At 49.5% G+C, this 19496-nt stretch overlaps 1 protein-coding gene across 2 annotated transcripts in view; it reads right to left on the reverse strand.

The window, feature by feature from the left end:
• The window catches only part of ABAT (4-aminobutyrate aminotransferase), an 87785-nt gene that overhangs the window by 18023 nt on the left and 50266 nt on the right, over window positions 1–19496 (reverse strand). For both annotated transcript variants that reach the window (XM_040459057.1, XM_040459058.1), the window contains exons 3-6: window positions 13809–13906; window positions 11458–11487; window positions 9804–9921; window positions 6561–6610 (exon numbers count right to left, since the gene is read on the reverse strand). In XM_040459057.1, coding sequence (XP_040314991.1) covers window positions 6561–6610; window positions 9804–9921; window positions 11458–11487; window positions 13809–13906 — 296 coding nt within the window. The remainder of the gene's footprint in view (window positions 1–6560; window positions 6611–9803; window positions 9922–11457; window positions 11488–13808; window positions 13907–19496) is intronic.

Genomic DNA, 19496 nt, shown 5'->3' on the forward strand with positions numbered 1-19496 from the left:
TTCTTTCTTTCTTTCTTTCTTTCTTTCTTTCTTTCTTTCTTTCTTTCAATTTAAATTCAAGTTACTTAACATATAATGTAGTATTGGTTTCAGGAGTATAAAATGGTGGGTTTCTTTTTTATGTTTATTTTGAGAGAGAAAAAAAGTGCGGGTGCAAGTTGGGGAGAGGTAGAGATAGAGAGAGAGGGAGAGAGAGAATCCCAGGCAGGCTCTGTGCTGTCAGAGCAGAGTCCAACATGGGGCTCGGTCCCACGCAACTGTGAGATCATGACCTTAGCTGAAGTCAAGAGTCAGACACTTAACCAACTGAGCCACTCAGGTGGCCCTAAAATGGTGTTTTTTAAAAAGGTTACAGCTGTCCATAAGGGTTCACTCTTGGTGTAGTACATCCTACGGGTTTTCACAAATGGATAATGACATGTGTCCATCATTCCAGAAAAGACACAGATGGGAGTGCAGATGGAATAAGACTAGAGCCGTCTTCCCCTTTGAGGTCCAGAGTGCCCTGGGCACGGGTCAGGAAGAGTCTGGGAGGGGTCTGCACAAGGGTAAACAAGGAGGATGGCACAAAAACAGACACTCAGATCAATGGAATAGAATAGAGAACCCAGAAATGGACCCACAAACGTATGGTCAACTCATCTTTGACAAAGTGGGAAAGAATATCCAATGGCATGAAGACAGTCTCTTCAGCAAATGGTGCTGGGAAAACTGGACAGCGACATACAGAAGAATGAACCTGGACCACATTCTTACACCATACACAAAAATAAACTCAAAATGGATGAAAGACCTAAATGTAAGACAGGAAGCCATCAAACTCCTCAAGGAGAAAGCAGGCAAAAACCTCTTTGACCTTGGCCGCAGCAACTTCTTACTCAACACGTCTCCGGAGGCAAGGGAAACAAAAGCAAAAATGAACTGTTGGGACCTTATCAAAATAAAAAGCTTCTGCACAGAAAAGGAAGCCATTAGCAAAACCAAAAGGCAACCGACGGAATGGGAGGAAATATTTGCAAATGACATATCACATAAAGGGTTAGTATCCAAAATCTATAGGGAACTTATCAAACCCAACACCCAAAAAACAAATAATCCAGTGAAGAAATGGGCAAAAGACATGAATAGACACTTCTCCAAAGAAGACATCCAGATGGCCAACCGACACATGAAAAAATGCTCAACTTCACTCATCATCAGGGAAATACAAATCAAAACCACAATGAGATACCACCCTACACCTGTCAGAATGGCTCACATTAACAACTCAGGCAACAATAGATGTTGGCGAGGATGCGGAGAAAGAGGATCTCTTTTGCACTGCTGGTGGGAATGTGGTACAGCCACTCTGGGAAACAGTATGGAGGTTCCTCAAAAAGCTAAAAGTAGAACTACCCTACAACCCAGCAATGGCACTACTAGGCATTTATCCAAGGGATACAGGGATGCTGTTTTGAAGGGGCACATGCACTCCAACATTTATAGCAGCACTATCAACAATAGCCAAAATATGGGAAAAGCCCGAATGTCCATCGATGGATGAATGGATAAAGAAGATGTGGTGTGTGTATACACACACACACACACACAATGGAGTATTACTTGACAATCAAAAAGAACGAAATCTTGCCATTTGCAACTACGTGGATGGAACTGGAGGGTATTATGCTAAGCGAAATGAGTCAGTCAGAGAAAGCCAAATATCATATGACTTCACTCATATGAGGACTTTAAGACACAGAACAGATGAACATAAGGGAAGGGAAGCAAAAATAATACCAAAACAGGGAGGGGTACAAAACATAACAGACTCTTAAATATGGTGAATAAACAGAGGGTTGCTGGAGGGGCTGTGGGAGGGGGGATGGGCTGAATAGGTGGGGGCGTTGGTGGGTCTACTCCTGAAATCATTATTGCACTGCATGCTGGCTAACTTGGATGTAAATTTGGGGTGGGGGGGGAATAAAATAAAATTTTAAAAAATTAAAAAGAAATAAAAATATAATAAAAACAAAAAATAAACATTAAAAATTAAAATAAATAAAATATTTAAAAAAACAAAACAAAAAACAAGGAAGATCACCAGCAGGTGGGTTTGGTTATGAGAACGGATTGTGCCAAACGCAATGTGGGACCCTGGACTGGATCCCGGAACCAGACAATGAGCATTACTGGGGAAAGTGGGGAAATCTGAATGCGGTCTGGACTACAGAACGTGCCCTCGTTAATGTCCTAGTTTTGACAAAGGTGCTGTGGAGAGGGAGGTATGGGCACTGGGTGAACTTGGGGAAAGACAGGTGGGAACTGTCTCTGCACCTGCTGTGTAAATCTGAAACTAGCCCACAGCCGAATCGCCCGTCAAAAGTGGGAGGCACTGACTGGGCCTAGAGACTGCTCGGGTACCTCTCTTCTGGACATAATCAGTGCAGTAAACCCAGTGCAAATCCGAATAGCGGCTTCACTGCATCAGAAGGCCCCAGAATGCGATCTCCTTGGTGGCTTTGGAACTTGCCTTGGACTGCTAGAAACTGGGGCAGATTCATGCTGCTTTTTCTGCTTTGTGACCACATGGGTGAATCTAGGGTAAGTAGCGGGGGACGGTAACCCTCCTCGCTGTAGAACTGGGGAAAGTGAGGAGCAGAGAGGTCAAGCTACCTGCCTCGAGTCACACAGACAAGGAAGGGGCGGAGAAGCATGGCTCCAAGTGGGCTTGCTGACCTCAGATTCCATCCTCTGCCCGACCTGCAGGCAGCATCCGCCTGTAGATGTTGATGCTGCATCTGGATCCGAGTCTGCTTGGTGCAACCCAGAGACTTGGCTGGCCTGTGGGGGCCTTTGCAGGCACCTCCTTGCGACTCCTGAGAAATCTAGCTCACTGTGAGACCAGGGTCGAGGCGAACTGCCAGCACCGGTTCCGGGGGAAGCAGCTCACGGAGGGGGACGGCTGGGATGGCGGGCTGGCCGCCTGACTGCCTATCTGGGACCGCAGAAGATGTGGGGGTGGTGTTCCTGTTCGACAAAGTGTGACATTAAGAACAGAAGGTATCTGGGACTTTGGGTAGTGGGATCCAGTAAGGACAGGTTTCTAGAAGCTTTGCTGTCAGGCTCAGCAGTCCTGAAGTGCAGTGTGAAGGGGATGGGCTTTGGTTTAAGCGGCTGTGCAACCTGGAGCAAGTCACTTAACCTCTCTGGTCTTCACAGTCCATATCTGCCAAAATGGGGGCTCCTCCCTTGGTGCTTGTCGGCAGCCAGTGAGACGGCAGAGCAGAAGCTGAGGCAGCAACTTAGTCTAGACGAATGGTCAGGAAGGCGGAAAGGCCTGGGGGTCACGGTGATGGCACGTGTCTTACCTGACCAGGTCCACACTCCCCCATGTCACGGACGTCAGACTGCACCCATCACTCAGCGCAATGGCTGTGTACTGACCATCGTACAGATAAATGATCACTGTACAAATTGTGGGCACTGTCACGAGTGACCCTGGCGACATAAGAAATTGTAACTGGAGCCCAGAAATTGGATCCAGGGGTCATGCCTTCATTTTTGCAGCCACGTGAAATAATTATGTTGGAGTATGAGGATCGCATGCTTGGGGGACAAATGGGTTGATCAGCCCCTTCACGGGACCTCAACGGCCTGGCAGGACCCTGCCCTCCACTTGCAAATTACCATCATCACCGAGTGAGTGCACCCCTAGCCAAGAATTTGGAAGACGCAACATGTCGGCCAATGGTCCCCCAGCCTGACGGCTTTGCATCTGAAGCGGGAGGCGGGGCGCACTCTGGGGGCCGCGGGTGCAGTTTGGAGGCAGTGAGCGTGGGCCTGACGGGGTGGGGGTGGGGAGGCCGGTCCACAGGGGCCACCGGGAAGACGCAAGGTCAGGACAGGTCCCGACAGGGTGAGGGTTGAGACGTGGGTGGGAGGAAGAGAGGATGAAGCGGCTCCCAGGTTCCTGGCGCAGACAGGTGGGGGCAGGGCATCCCTGAAATCAGAATCCCCGAAGTCACGTGTTTTCAGGGATGATTCTGCCTCTGCAGGCAGCTGACACTGCAAATGTGTGTGACATGTTTGTTGACACATTTTTCCCAGCACCAACTGCCGAGGCATCTGGGATCCGCACAACGTTTCGAAACAAAGCCAGGCTCTGGATGTAAACACACCCGCGGAGCCTCCCCAGTGGCCTCGCCAGGCACCTTCAGAGGGGGACCTTCAGAGGGGGACGCCCTTTCTGCTCCCGCAGCTCCTGAATTTGTGCGTCCCCAAGCCCCTCCCCAGCGGGGCACAGCCATTTGTGAGAAGGGAAATGTAGCTCTTTCCTATTCTTTTCAACTCTGCCAGTTACAAGGGGCTTTAAGCTCGGGGAGTGGGCTCCCAATGCTCTGCGCCACCCCCCCCCCCCCCATCCCTGCTGTCTTAGATTCCTCTTTTTAGGAGTCACACTCCCTGTGCCACCCTGGGTAGGACGAAAGTCCCCCAGGGACACCCGGTGTGGCTGAGGATGTGCAGCAGCAACGAACTCACACGCTACTGGGGGCAGGAACGTCCACAAGCAGCTGCGGACGCTGGCAGGAGCCGCTGAAGCCGCTCTCGTGCGCGCACGGCCATGGGCAGGAGGGTGGCTTGGCCTTGAGTCCCGTGGCCGCGCATGCACGTGTTCTCCGGAGCACACGTGCTCCGACGTTCTAGAAGGATGCAGCCCAAGGGCCCGTCGGCAGTAGGATGAGGTGGTCCCTGGCAGTGCGTGCACACAATGGAAGGCCGTGAAGCCCTGAGAGTGCACGGTCTGCGGCCACACACAAGGATGGACCCCGCAGACGGACTTCGAGGGAAACAAGCCACTGGGCACGCTAAAGACCATGCATGCTGTGGTTCCATGTATGCGGGTAAAGAACGGAGGAAACGCACGTCTGCCGTTAGGGGAAGGGCATCTGGGCAGGGGTGCATGGTGGGGAGACCAGGTGCAATTCATGCATTCCCAACTGGGGTGAGAAACCGCTTCCCCCCTGTGGTGTGGGGAGCACAACCGTCTACACGGTATGCGTTTACCATATTGCAGAGGGGTGCTGTAGATGGCACAATTTCTGCCCACCCCGGGACCCAGAACTTGTAGATGCGATTAAGGTTCTTGATCAGCTCAGATGGGGACAGTGTTCTGGATTTTCAGGGTGGGCTGAGTGCAACCACATGAGCCCTTGGCCAAGAGCAGAAATAGGAGGAAGGCAGAGAGGACCGGCCACTGCTGGCTGGAGGACGGAGGGACCGCACGGAAACCATGAGAACGAGGTGCCAGGGACCTGCATGAGCACAGGAGCAGATTCTGCCCCAGAGCCTCGGCTAAGAGCTTCTGTGCGCCTTGTGAGACCCTACGCAGAGCCCGCCAGACCCCTGGCCCACAAAATCCGTGCCAAGATACCCGGGTGTTGTTGCAAGCCTCTAAGCCGGCGGTAATCTGCGACGGTAGTAACAGGAAATGTGGTGGCATTAAAACTGCGTGACGGCGGGAACAATTAGGAAAATCGTGTCTAAAAGGGCTCCTTAAGGAAGTGATAACAAAGCAGAACTGAGACAATTCGCTGAGCAGGGCACTCAGGGCTGGAAGGGATGCGCGCTTCTGCGCGGGTTATATCCAGTGTGACTGATCAGCGGCTTCCTGCCCCTCTCCTGCAGGGGTGCTCGCCTCGGGGCCCCTCCACCCCCTCCGCTCCACTAGGGGCACCTGGCAATGTCTGCAGACAGGTTTGCTTCTCAGAGCTGAAGAGGGATGCTGCTGGCACTGAGCAGCTGAGAACCTGCTCGCAGGTTCTCTCCCTCACAGAGAACCACCTCTGTAACCACCACCAGTGCCGAGGCTGACATCAGCCTGTGTGGTCCCTAAATCTGCACGCTGTCAGGTCCCTCCGGCGTGGCTCTGGCCACGCTGTCCTCTTTTACTCCTCAGCCTCTCCCCTCTCCCCTCTCCCTGCAGGGGCCCTGGAGGCACCTCCTCCTTCAATCTCAGCTCAAAGGTCACTTCCTCGGAATCCTTCCCTACCCCCCCAGCCCCCGCAATCCCCCAAACCCCCAGCTCCTGTGGGTTTAACTCCCAGCACCTCCTCCTGCTGTGTGACCTTGGATAAATACTTAACCTGTCTGTGCCTCAGTGTCCTCATCTGTAGGATGCGGATGACAGCAGAACCTGCCTCGCAGACTTGTCAACATCACAGCTGTGAAGTGGTGAACATGGCGTTTGGCACATATTATGCTCTCAAAAAATGTCCACCGTTGTCACCACCGTGACTGTTTCGCGCCCACACAGCACTGTTTGCCTCTCTCTGTAGCACTTAATATGGATGCAATTCGCTACTTACCTGTGTGGTTACCTACTGCCTCTGTGGGAGTGGGCACTGTGTGGCTTTGTTCACCAAGGCATTTCAAGTGCCTAGCATGTAGTATGTGCTCAATCAACATTTGTGGAATGAATGAATGAATGAATGAATGAATGAGTGAGTGAATGGGGTATTTCCCAAGGCTGCCCAACGACACTCTGGATCTCCATGAACCCTGTGTAACCCGGGACTCACCGCGTTTTGAGGCTGTTGGACCAGCTTCAGGAGAGCGGGGTGGCTGTAACCTGTGGAGAGGGGGCACGGTTAGGGTCTTGGTTAGAGGCCCACACGGCACACAGGGTCCCTGTGCCCCTCCCCCACAGCCTGCCCCTCCCTTCACAAGGGGCCCTGTTATCTCTTGCAGACAACAAGACCCACTCCTCGGGTCTACCCAGACCTCTGGACTTAAAATCACTCAGGCTGCCGCCAGAAACCTTCACCAAATTCTCTCGTCGATCCTGAAACCCGGGTGTGAGCCCTACCGGGCTAGAACCCTAGACAAGGCAGTGAACGAAAGGTTAAGGCACATTCAGGACTGGGGCTGGGAGTGCTTCCCTGGGCCAGTGTGATGAACCATGGCCCTCACCTTCTTCCCAGGGCCGCTGCTAGAGTCGAATCGCAATACCCGTTTGCTCAGGAACTGAGCATGTCAATGATGCAGTCTGCAACCCCATGACATGCACGCCTGACCCTTCGTGCGTTTGCTGCTTCCTGGAGCCCCGCTGCCTCGACTGCCCAGCATGAAAGGGCTTAGGATACCCCTTGACTCAGCAACTGCCCTGCTATGAATTCGCCCTCCGCACGCGAATGTAGACCAACGCACAAACCTTAACCATGACGCTTCAATATCTCCAGGCCCAAAAGCAACCTAACACACGCCAGAAGCCTTAAACCAAGAGAAAGCCCGCGATACTCTGTCAGCAGGAGCCTTTATCGGAAAGGAGGGAAACTCACTGGGGCCAGAGCACCCCGGCCTCAAAGCCCGTGCTTCTAGTTTCTGTTCCTCGTTCCCAACGCTGGCTGTGACTCCCACGGGATGGCCAAGTCTGTAGGGGGCGCGCGGGGGCCACAGAGGTCAGGAGACCAGACTGGAAGACCCTCCAAGGCAGTGGCCAAATGTGCCGCTCAAAGGACACCAGGTGAACGATGAATGACACGGGGATCTGTGACACGGCAAGAGCCTGGAACTTTCGCAACAGGAGAGACCTATTTTCTTTAAACCAACTCACTTTTTAGTTTAGATACACTTGCTCTGAAAGGAGAGAGGCCCGCCCGAGGCTCTGGGCCTGGGGCCTGCTCTGGCCTGTGAGAGGAGAGGAGGCTAGCAAGCTCAGAGGGGAGGGGAGGCCCCAGTGTCACCCCGGGCAGACTTTCTCCTCTGCGGCATCGCAGAGTGAAGGGGCTCGAAGAGCCTTGTGGTTTCACTCTGCCTGGTGGGAGGAGGCTGGGCCCCACCACAAGGGGGGGGGGGGGGGAGGGGGTGTCCCAGGGGACAGAGCTGTGAGCATCCTCTCAGAACACCCACCCAACTTCTTGGCCTGCTGGGCCCACAGCTGCAGGGTGTCTGTTAGTCAAGGAAGCAGGCTTCTGTGGGTTTTTTCCAACCGTACTGTGGCCAGAGGCTTTCAGTTCTGGTTCTTTATTGTGCTGCCTGGGTGTTTATGACTTTCTTGCCTCAGTAGATAAGCCAGTTCCAGGGAAATCTTACTAAGTCACAGATGCAGCCTGTCTTAGTGGCTTCAGAAGGAGAGATGAGAGCAAAGCCAGTCCATAGGGATCAGGAAAACCCACGCCTGAGCTTTCAAAGCTGTGGGACCCCCACACTGCAGGGCAGGGGTGGCCGTCTGCGAGGTGGCTATCACAGGAGTAAACTTAGAAGGCAGACACTGTTTGGTTCAAATCCTTGGGCTCCCTGGACATGCTGGGCAGACGCCATGGCCTCTTGAAACCTGGCCCCCGTGGGCAAGGTGGAGACGATGATGAAAGGCCCGATGTTATGGGGCTGCTGCAGGGGTCTAACGGGATAATGTGTAAGGTGCTTAGCAATGTGCCTGGCATCTGGCACATCCCCAGTAGTGACCAGTTAGAAAAAAATCCCATCAAAGACTAGAGATAGGGAAAGAAAATGGCCGCAAGGAAACTTTCACAGCTCCCAGTATTTTCCCAACTTGTGCCGGCCTGTTCCCCAGGACCCCACAGGTTTGGCGGCCGGCTGGGGTTGAGAAGTGAGGGAGGCCCTCGGGGGCTTGGGGGGGGGGGCAGGGAGGAGCCAGCTGGGAAGAGAATGGCCTGCAGCCCGTGGCCGATACACGGCAGAACCGGGATCTGACCCTGAGAACTACAGCCTGGCCCTTCCACTCCGACACAGAGCACGGACCGGGTTGTGCAAATCACAGAACCCCAGACGCCTTCAGAGGCCAAAGCATCTCTGAATGATGGGCTTCCCAAAAAGAACGAGTCACCTTAGTGTCTAATCGCATCTTAATGGGAAATAAACAGGGGCTGGCATCATGCACCAAGGGACAGGCTTCACCAGACGAGACGCTTAGCCCACAGACCACTAAGCACAGCAGCAACCTGCGTGTCTGAGTCAGCCCTACGTGCCCCGCGTCTGCCGCGCCCTCCTCCGGCAGCGAGCCCGGAGGTGAGCCTGGTGAGGCAGACGCGGCCGTGGCCCCCCACCGCTCACCTTGACTAGGCGGCCACCCCTCTCCTGGCTGCCCACGTGGGGGTTGGGAATGGCTCCAGCCACCTCCTTCTCTGGAAATCTGCCCTTGGTGAATGGAAGCTCCTTCGCCCAAAAGACGAGCCACGTGCTTCCTTCTGGCAGCTAATGGGCAATGACTGACTAGCACTGGGTACAAAAAGGCCGGCCTCTTTGGCACAGTCTGGGACCAACTCTAGGGTGCAATTCATGCTCCAGAGCCACCCCGCACGCCCCATTGTGGGATCAGGCTGTGGCTAGTCTCTGGCTGAAACCTCCCCCTTCTTACCCTTCCCTGCCTCCCCAGTCTCCTGAGAGTGTGCCCTTAATAAGCGACTTGCACAGAACCCCTGCCTCAGGCTCTTCTTCCAAGAGACCCAACCTAAGACAGCTGACATTGGAGGCTGTGGTCCCGCAGACCTGGGTTCATGTCCTGGCCGTGCTTCCCCCGCAAGCTGCATCAATCCCCTCTCTGAGCTTTGCTTATCTATCAACAAAATGGGGGTATTAATACACACTCACCCTGCGGGTTTTCCAGGAAGAATAAATAAGAGAAGACATCTAAAGTCCCTATGATAGACCCTCTACCCATGACTTGTTCTTTTTCTCTGCCCTTGAGGAAGGAGTCTGGCAACACACAGGGATGGGCCTGCTGGAGGGAGCAACTAAAGTCAGGACGGCCACAACTAACAGAGAGAGGGCATACATCCAAGGGTGGATTTCCCAGCTCTTACCTATGGGGACAGAGGAAATCTGGGAGTAAAGGTCCAACATCCGGTTGCCATCCACATCGACCAGGTAATTGCCTCGGCTCTCTTCGTAATTGCAGAAAAAATGCACAGCATCTGCATTCTTGGGGAAAGTAGAGACTGGTTCAGGATCGCTACAATCCCCTAGACTCCCCATCTTTTGGGATGAAGCTTGAACTGGTGAGGTAAGCCATGTTTTGTCCATTCTATGGTCACACAGAGGGTATATTTGGTTGCTTACACGAATGGTTTGCTTTATAATGGTTTATTAAGCTGTGAATTAGTATTTTATGAATTTTCCTGTATGTGTTTTATATATCATAGCAACAGAAGGTTCAGATACAAATCTGAAGAAGATTCTGATGTTAAGGTGTACACGGTAAGCATTAGAGCAACCACAAAGAAAACTGAAAAATATATAGTAACTATGAAAGAAATGAAAATGGTACATTAGAAGATATCCACTGAATGTAAAAAAAAAAAGAGGAACAAAAAATATGAGACACATAGAGAACAAAAGGTAAAATGGAAGATGTAAATACCACCACATAGGTAATACATTAACTGTGTGCACATGAAACAGCCCAATAAAAAATCAGAAACTGTCAGACTGGATAAAAAGATACAACTATATGCTGTCTACATGAGACATACTTTTGATTCAAGGATACAAATATGTTGAAAATAAAAGGATGGAGAAGGGTACATGATTCTCACAGCAATCCTAAGAAAGCTGAAATGGTTTATACTAATCAGACAAAATCACCTGTAAAACAAAGAAACAAAAATGCTTCTGGAGGTGAAGTCCACTAAGAAGATATAACAATTATAAACATGTAAGCACCCAATAACAGAGCCCCAAAATACAGGAAGCAAAAATGGGAAGCATATAAGAAAAATATAGTTATAAGAGAATAGCTGGCAAATTTAATATTTGGTTTTTGATAGTGTATAGAACAACCAGGCAGAAGATTAGCAAGGAAGGGGAGCCTGGGTGGCTCTGTCATTTAAGTGTCACACTTCGGCTCAGGTCATGATTTTGTAGTTTGTGGGTTCCAGCCCTGCGCTGGGTTCTGTGCTGACAGCTTGGAGCCTGGGGCCTGCTTAGGATTCTGTGTCTCCCTCTCTCTCTGCCCTTCCTAGTTCTCTGTCTCTCTCTCTCAAAATTAAATAAACATTAAAAAATTAAAAAAAAAAAAAAAAGAAGATTAACAAGGAACCAGGACTGGAACAACACTCTCAACCGACAGATCCCACAGACACTTTTACAGAACACTCCATCCAATAGTGGTAGAGTACACGTTGTCCTCAAGTGCCTGGGGAATATCTTCCAAGACAGACCATATAAAAGCCTCAGTGAGAGGATTGCATTCACACAAAATATATTTTCCAACCACAACAGAATGAAATTGGAAATGAGTAACAGAAAGGAGAAGCTCACCAAAAAGTGGAAATTAAACACCACATAAGTAACAAATGAGTCAAAGAAGAACTCACAAGGGAAATTAGAAGCAAAAAAACAAAAAAGGTTTAGAACAAAGTTGCATTTTTTTTTTTTTAAAGAGCTAGCACAGAGGAAGTGTGTCTCTCAGCTAAGTCCTAACAGAGAAGCTTGGAGGGTGAGCTCATCCTCACTTACCTGAATCATATTCAGCTGTTTCATTAACTCCTGCAGGCAAGAATAACAAAGCATTAGAGCAAGGACACACTCTTGCCCAACTAGCTTCAAGTCTTTCATATCTTCCCAGGTCTTGGGGCATCTCCCCCTCCCCCACCACTTATACCAATAACTTCACAGTCAATTAGCCAACAATATTATAAATATTTAAAAATTGCTTAATATAAATAATTGGCAGGAAACTATTCCTGCCAGTTACATTACCAGGATAGCAGGGATTTAGCAACTTGGAAAATAATAATAAAGTAAACTAAAATATTTAACACAAAAAAAACTTAAGCAAAAGGGGTTTATCTGGTGCTCATAAAAGCATAGGTTCCCCTTTTATTTTGGGGGGAAAAAGGCTTTAACACCCTGTTAGAAAATATAAAATCAACTGAAAACAGAAACTTGCACATCAAAGAATGATTTGTAATTATAATCTAAACACTCCATAAACCACATGCACATATAGAAACTGGGAATTATAAATTGGGAATTGGGACCTAGTTGCTTTGCTATTACAAGTATTTAATCTCTAAAAATAATCCAGCCTAAAGTCAACCAGTAGCAATGACAAGAATATAAAAAATTATTCCAGGTACTTCTCCACTATGAAATGAAAATCTGCCTCTCCTCCATAGAAATATGCATGAAAATGTCTCTCCTTCTGTTAGCAAAACACTATCAAAATAACTACAATCACTTGCATTAATACAAAGATTTCTGGATTTATAAAGTGGTTGCAATGACAAAAGTCCTATCTTTTTTTTTTTTTTAAACAGGAGAAAAGCATACAAATTTAAGTTTTACATGACATGGGAGTCTTCACAAGGAAATGAAGACTGGAAGAAACAAGTTAGAAACTTGTTAGAACACTAGTTAGAAACTAACATTTTTACGTTAGTTTCGATGAGAATGGACAGTCACGTAGAAACACAGTAGATTAAGGAGTATGTAGTAATTATAATTAGTACTGTCATCTTCTAAAAAATTCATTTCTGCTTGTTGCTGGAAGATATAGATGCCAAATGACTTTTGTGCCCACAAAACTGCTAAACTCTCACGTTCATCTCAGTAAGTTACATACATGTTCTTTTGAATTTTTTTTTTTTTAATTTTTTTATTCTTAAGTTAGTTATCGTGCAGCGTAGTCTTGGCTTCAGGAGTAGAACCCAGTGATTGATCGCTTACACAGGACACCCGGTGCTCATCCCAAAAAGTGCCCTCCTCAATGTCCATCACCCATTTACCCCATCTCTCCACCCACCTCCCCTCCAGCAACCCTCAGCTTGTTCTCTGTATTAAGAGTCTCTTATGGGTTGCCTTCCTCTGTTTTGATCTTATTTTTCAAAAAGGGGCATCTTCTGACAGTAAAAAAAAAAAAAAAAGAAAAAAGTGACACTGCGGATAAAATCTGCAAAACCTGCAGAGAAAAAAGCCAGTGTGTATTAAAAAGGTTTACACTGCTGTTTTTTAGGTGCGAACATTAGAAACAGTGTTGTACATCACAACACAGAGTCAAGGTTAATCAGCCTCCTGAAGTGTGTAATATGCAGGCTTTGTAATATCTTTGAGGAGAAGTCCCAGCCTCCCTCAGCAGACTCGTCTTGTGCCTCTTCCATCTCACACAATAACATCTATCCCAGTGTGTCTCATATGCCACGTCCTGTCACCCTGCACACCTCTCTCCACCGGGTCTACAACAGAATGCACTCCTCTGGTGAATTCTTCCTTTTTATCCTTCAAGGTCAAGACCAAGGGCCTTTGCTACCCTTGCCCTCCACCATCTAGCATTGCCATCTGACTTGGTTTCAAGGTCAAGAGAATGAGGTAGGAGTGGTGGCAGACCGGAGTGGAGCCTAGACCTCATGAGACTCCTAGTGTGGTCACCTCTGCTATCACCGTGAGGACGAGCCAGGCCCTGCTTGCTGGAGGATGCTAGAGACGTATGAAGCAGCACCACGTCACTGCACTGGCCAAGACAAGCTTAGCCTAGATCATCCCAAAGTGGCCAGTCATCCCACAGGCACATAGATGGACCCACCAGAGCTGCCTGGCTAACTCCCAGTGAACCCTAGATGCAGCAGCAAGCTGTATGCTACGGAGATTTTGTACTTGTTTGTTACACAGCAGTATTGTGACAACAAATAACGGATGCATCTCCTCTGAGAAGCCTTCTTTGACTTGTTATGGCAGAATGTCTTGGAACTCTAGTGGTAAGCTCTCTGAAAGCAGCTAAGAATACAGGTCTCTAAGCTCGGCTGTGTTCTTGCCTCATGGACCCTTCTCACTCTGTTCTTAAGGACACCACTCAAGTGTGCTCAACTCACCCGAGATCTAGGCCCAGGGACTTCGGTCTTCATCAGGGGCCCGTCATAATCAAATTCGACGTCGATTTTGGCTGCGGCCTGACTGATGTGTCTGGAGCCTGGCAGTAAAGAAAGATGATGAGGATCCCTGGAGATGGTAGGTATGAGAATTCTGCCCTAACAGATGCCCAACGTCCCCAACGGAAGCCATGCCAGGACCTCAACCCCATCTGAGCCAGACCACCCACAAACACAGAGTCTGGCCAGACCTGGGCACCACCAAAACACTGAGGGTTCTCGAAAACAGGAAAGCCCAGTGCTAGTGAAGTTGTGGGCAAACAGGCATTCTCATGTCCCGTTGGTGTGAGTACCAGCTGATGCTGCCTTCCTATTCCTTTCGACTGAGGCATCTCATTTCAGGGTTCATCCTAAGAGAATGACGGGACCAGTACACAAAAATGTAAGTTAAAATATTCATCCTAGTACTATCTTTTAACAAAAAGAGAAAACAGTAGAGGGCAGCTAAACAGACTATGACACGTTCCACCATTTCGTGGACAAGGAACATCAGGTATCTGTTCATGGTACTGAGGTGGGCAGTTTGAATATTTATGGACATGGAAAGATGCCCACAGCATTAGCATGTGAAAGGTCAGATTATAAAAACTACCCAAATTTTGTCAAAATTTAATCCGTATGCAAGTGTATATCCAAAAGTACATAGAGACCAGGGTTTCTCAGCGGCACCACTGCCATTTGGGTCCAGATAACTCTGTTGGGGGTCGTCCTGTGCCCTGGAGGATGTTTGGCTGGATGCCAGCATCACCTCGTCCTGAGTTGTGCCCGAGTTGTGACATTCAGAAATTACCTGGGAGTGAATAATCAAATGGCTCAATACAGGCAGTCCCCACTTACAGATGCTTTTTATTAAAAAAAAAAAAAGTGTTGGGTACAAGTCATTTGGTTGAGATCCATTTCACACTTTTGCATGGTAATAAATGTAGAGAGGGGCGTTCCCAGGCTAGACCCGCAAGGCTTTTGAGCTCAGCATGTTGCTGAAGTAAAGGGCAGTCTTAATCCCAAGTCTTTTTTTTTTTTTTTTTTAAATTTTTTTTTTCAATGTTTATTTATTTTTGGGATAGAGAGAGACAGAGCATGAACGGGGGAGGGGCAGAGAGAGAGGGAGACACAGAATGGGAAACAGGCTCCAGGCTCTGAGCCATCAGCCCAGAGCCCGACGCGGGGCTCGAACTCACGGACCGCGAGATCGTGACCTGGCTGAAGTCGGACGCTTAGCCGACTGCGCCACCCAGGCGCCCCCCAAGTCTTTTTAAAAAGAATTAAAAATGACATTTATCATTTTTGAGAGAGCGTGAGCAGGGGAGGGTCAGAGAGAGAGGGAGACACAGAATCCGAAGCAGGCTCCAGGCTCTGAGCTGTCCGCACAGAGCCCGACGCGGGGCTCGAACTCACAAACCATGGATCATGACATGAGCTGAAGCCGGACACTTAAGGTCACCCAGGCGCCCCTAAAATGTTTTTATTTTAAGTTTATTTATTTATTTTGAGAGAGACAGAGAGAGTATGAGTGGGAGAGGGGCAGAACGAGAGAGAGAGAGAGAGAGAAAGAATTCCAAGCAGGCTCTGAGCTGCCAGCACAGAGCCCAATGCAGGGCTCTTTCCCATGAATGGTGAGATCATGACCTGAGCCAAAACCAAGAGTCGGATGCTTAACTGACTGAGCCACCCAGGTGCCCCCCAGGCTTGATCCCTTACTAAAGACGGCTGTGGAGAACCCACCATGGTAAGTGTGGGGTGACTAACCATAAGTAACCCCCAGAGATCCCTTCAATGTCCCTGCTCGTCTTTGGCCTTCCCAGGACATATGTGGCAACTGGGAAATGTTCCCTCCTCTTTCTTGGCACTTTCCATTAGACTGGGGAATAACTAGACACTATATTATCGTTTCCTTTACATAAGAGAGAAAACCAAAACTCAGAGAAGCAAAGAACCATTCTAGGATAGGTCTCTCCCTCCATCCCTCTCTGTCACGCGCGCGCGCACACACACACACACACACACACACACAGTGTGCCAAGCTATACAAAGCAATGATATTAAAAAACCTATTTAAATGCATTCTTAATTTTCCATAATTGCTTTGGATATCAAAGAGGGTTTTTGAATTAATTATGTAACACAATGGAACCCTGTGAACGTAAAGTCCAGTTAAAATCCAACGCTGCCCTTATTTCAAGGCATGAGGCAGCCAGCTTTTATTGTCTTCTGTTTGATCTTAAAATGAAAAGGGAGTCCCTCCAGAGTCTGTTCCATTAGCAGAGAGCTAAAAGGTCGTGGAACATACTGATGACTTCTTTTTTACATTAAGCTGTTTATTTCTTCCTTGGCCAGAACTCAGGCCTACAGGTCAAGACTGATTCCAGCTAGACCTGCAGAACACGGGGACGTGTGTTTGGATAAAAACAGTTCTTAACTGGTGCTGATCCTGCTTTGTTTCCAGTAAGGGGGAGAGTGCAAAGTTCAAAGTTTGCAAGTCATCCTCCAATGAGGACACGTAAGTCCTCTCTTCCTTCTCCAGAAAGTGTCCTGACGCCATGCTGCAGCAGTCAGACGTCCCGGGGTCTGCAAGATGGAAATGCTGGCCCCGGAAGCAGGTCCCAGTGGGAGCTGCGGCTGAAAGGGTCTCAGGGGAATGATGGGGTGAGTGGGGTCTTGTGGAGCTACAAGTATGGGGATGCCGAGGCTGCGGGCAGACGCAGGGCGGGGAGTGGAGAGAGGGTGAGAACCCGTCCCTGGGGACTGGGGATGGGTCAGGCACGAGATGGGGAAACTGAGGGCCAGGTGCCAGGCAGACAGGTCTGTACCGAGAGCTGCACTGGTTCCTTCCATGTGCCAAGTCTTCGCGGGTGTGGATGGAAGAGCGCCCAGGGCCTCTGGGCAGAGATCCTGGAAACCACAGCCCAGTACGTTTGCTGGGTTCGTGCTATCGAACAAGGGGAGACGGGGTGGCAAACACAGATTCAGCATCCACTGCGTGCTAGGCAGGCAGACTCCCATCTCCCATCTGTGTTAATCCATCCACAACCCTCTCGAGTGATGGTTCTCAGGTTATAGATGAGGAGCAGAGAGGTGAAGCGACTTTCCCAAGGCCACACAGCTAGTGAGTTGCAGAGCCCAGATTTGAACCCAGGTCCAATACTTTTGCCTTTCCTACACTATCTCAACTTTGACCTCCTTAGAGGAAAATAGCCAAATTCCAATACAAAGAATGTTCTCCTAATGATAATATATAGTGCCATAAGCCATGAGAAGAAAGAGCACAACTTAAATTCCCTGGGATCGCTTCCATCAAGTCACATGAGCAGAGAGGCATGTGACTCTGCGTGCCGGGCCTCGTCCTGAGCACGGCACACGGACTGCCTCACTTAAGCTTGAATCCCCTCTGGGAGGTAGATGTTGCGATTGCTCCCATGTTACGGAAGCAGACACTGAGGCCCAGAAAGGTCAACTAATCTGCCCACGGTTACGCAGCTAGTAGGCGGCTAGGCGGAACATTTGACCTCTCCTGTCCCAGACGCTCCGAGTCTAAGTGACGCTGTTCACGTCATCTTGCGCCGGTCTTTGAAACGAAACGTTTATACTGAACCATCCGGCATTTTCACTCACGAATGACAGAGCACAGCCGGGAGAGCCGGCACGGTGGGGAAGTCCAGCCCAGCCCTCTGCCTCTGAAACAAGGCCGGCCACCCTCGCGGCCTTGACCAACTGGAGTCAATGTTTAACTCCAAGCTATAGAAACAGCCATCAGATGCGTTTAATGTTCTCTTGATCTTTATACTGAGAGTAATAAATGAATGCTGTTTTCCCAAACAGCAAGGGCTCCATATGTGAGCCAGGCCAAAGTCAAGGTCAAGTTCAATCGGAGTTGGGTGCTCTGCTCTTCTTTTAAAAAATCTCCCCCTCCCCAACTGTCCACCCCATTTATTTTTTTTTTAACCAATTAAGATCTGTATCTTTAATAAACATCTGGAGAATACCAGTAGCCTAAATTGCTATATTCCATGCTGTCCCGGTGAAGTGTCGTTCCGTAGAATCCGTTTACATCTGATAGACCTCCAGGAAGAACATGCAGTGTAACCTATCATCCCATACAGGTGCCCAGACTCATACTGGAGGCACAGCTGGCTGGAACCCTCTTCCCAAGACGGGAGGCCAGAAGCTTCCTGAACCGGTTCTGTGTTATCCCCATACCCTCAGCATGTTGTTCAGCCTCTTTGGATCCTTTCCCAGCAGCGAGAAAGAGCATCACACGTCTTCCAGCAACGTATCAGGGTTTGAACATCTGGATTCGTGTGGTCAGTGAGCAAATGTGGTTTTGAATGATCTACACACGCTGAATATCAGAGTGTAACCGTGCCACGGACAGCGGAAATTTTGCGGCGGATTTAGCCTCACAGCCTGAATGCTGGCGTCGTATCAGCCAGTGTAAATCATACTTTCAGGGAAGGTCGTGCACACAGTCTTGTCTTTGTGTCCTCCATAAACTTGCAATTGCTGGTGACAACGTAACTCACAGACACGGACACATTTCTCCAAGTAAGTGGTCACCATCGCTCTTCCTAGGATCCGACACAGTCTCGGTGAGATCGTGAGTTTCACAGACCCACACACGGTCACCAGTATGGATGCTGTGGGCATGGGTGGACTGATCAGGGCTGCAGCCACTGAACACAAGGTCATGCACCCGCTTCGCCAAAGCTCGGTTTGCTGGGGCCCTCCGGAGGACCCAGAGCAGGAACCCATTCCTTGCATTTAATGCTACAGAATGTGAGGCCTGACCATGAGCACCTTTGGGGCACCTTCCTAAACTGTGGCAAGACAGCTGACAGCCCGAGGGCCACAGCGTTCAAAGATCTCAAGCCGTGGGGCGCCTGGGTGGCTCCGGAGGTTGAGTGTCTGATTCTTGATCGTGGCTCAGGTCATGGTCTCACGGTTCGTGCGACTGAGCCCCGCGTCGGGCTCTGCATTGAGCGTGGAGTCCGCTCAGGATTCTCTCTCTCTCCCTCCCTCTCTGCATCTCCCCTGTTTGCATGAGTGCACGCTCTCGCTCAAAATAAACCTTAAAAAAAAGATCTCAAGTCATTTATTGTTCTTCATGTTGAAGGTGACCACAGTGCCACCTGCTTGTCCCACAGAGAGGATTCACCATCTAGAACAAAGGCAGAGAACTCTTGTAGCTGAGGCTGTTGCACGCACTCTCCCATCTTAACACTGTAGCAGCGGATGGTGTGGCCGCTAGAACCAGCGTAAAGGGCAACATTCTTTCAGCATCCAGGAGGCAGCTCACTTTGGAGACATGGCCAACTCTCTTCTGACTTGCCAGATACAAGCTTGGCCAGTTTTCTCTGCTGAACAGGAAAGTTCCCCAGTATGTGAATGGCATTCGATGTGGCCTGGGGCCCCTCAAGGCTCCTTCGGGGGGCTCATCAGCATCTCCTGGCTCTGAGGATACTTATAAAGAGTTCTTTGATCCCTTCGTGAAGGAGGCCACGGTGTGAGTTTCTGCCACACGTACAGGGACACCATCTCACAGCGACTCCCAATCTCACTGGTGGAGTCAACTCCATCACAATCAGAATGAGGAGTTTCTTTCTTTTTTTTTTTTTTTAATGTTTATTTATTTTTGAG

This window comes from Herpailurus yagouaroundi, unplaced genomic scaffold (genome assembly GCF_014898765.1).
Source record: "Herpailurus yagouaroundi ecotype Mexico unplaced genomic scaffold, PumYag 222, whole genome shotgun sequence".
In the NCBI taxonomy this organism is placed as follows: Eukaryota; Metazoa; Chordata; class Mammalia; order Carnivora; family Felidae; genus Herpailurus; species Herpailurus yagouaroundi.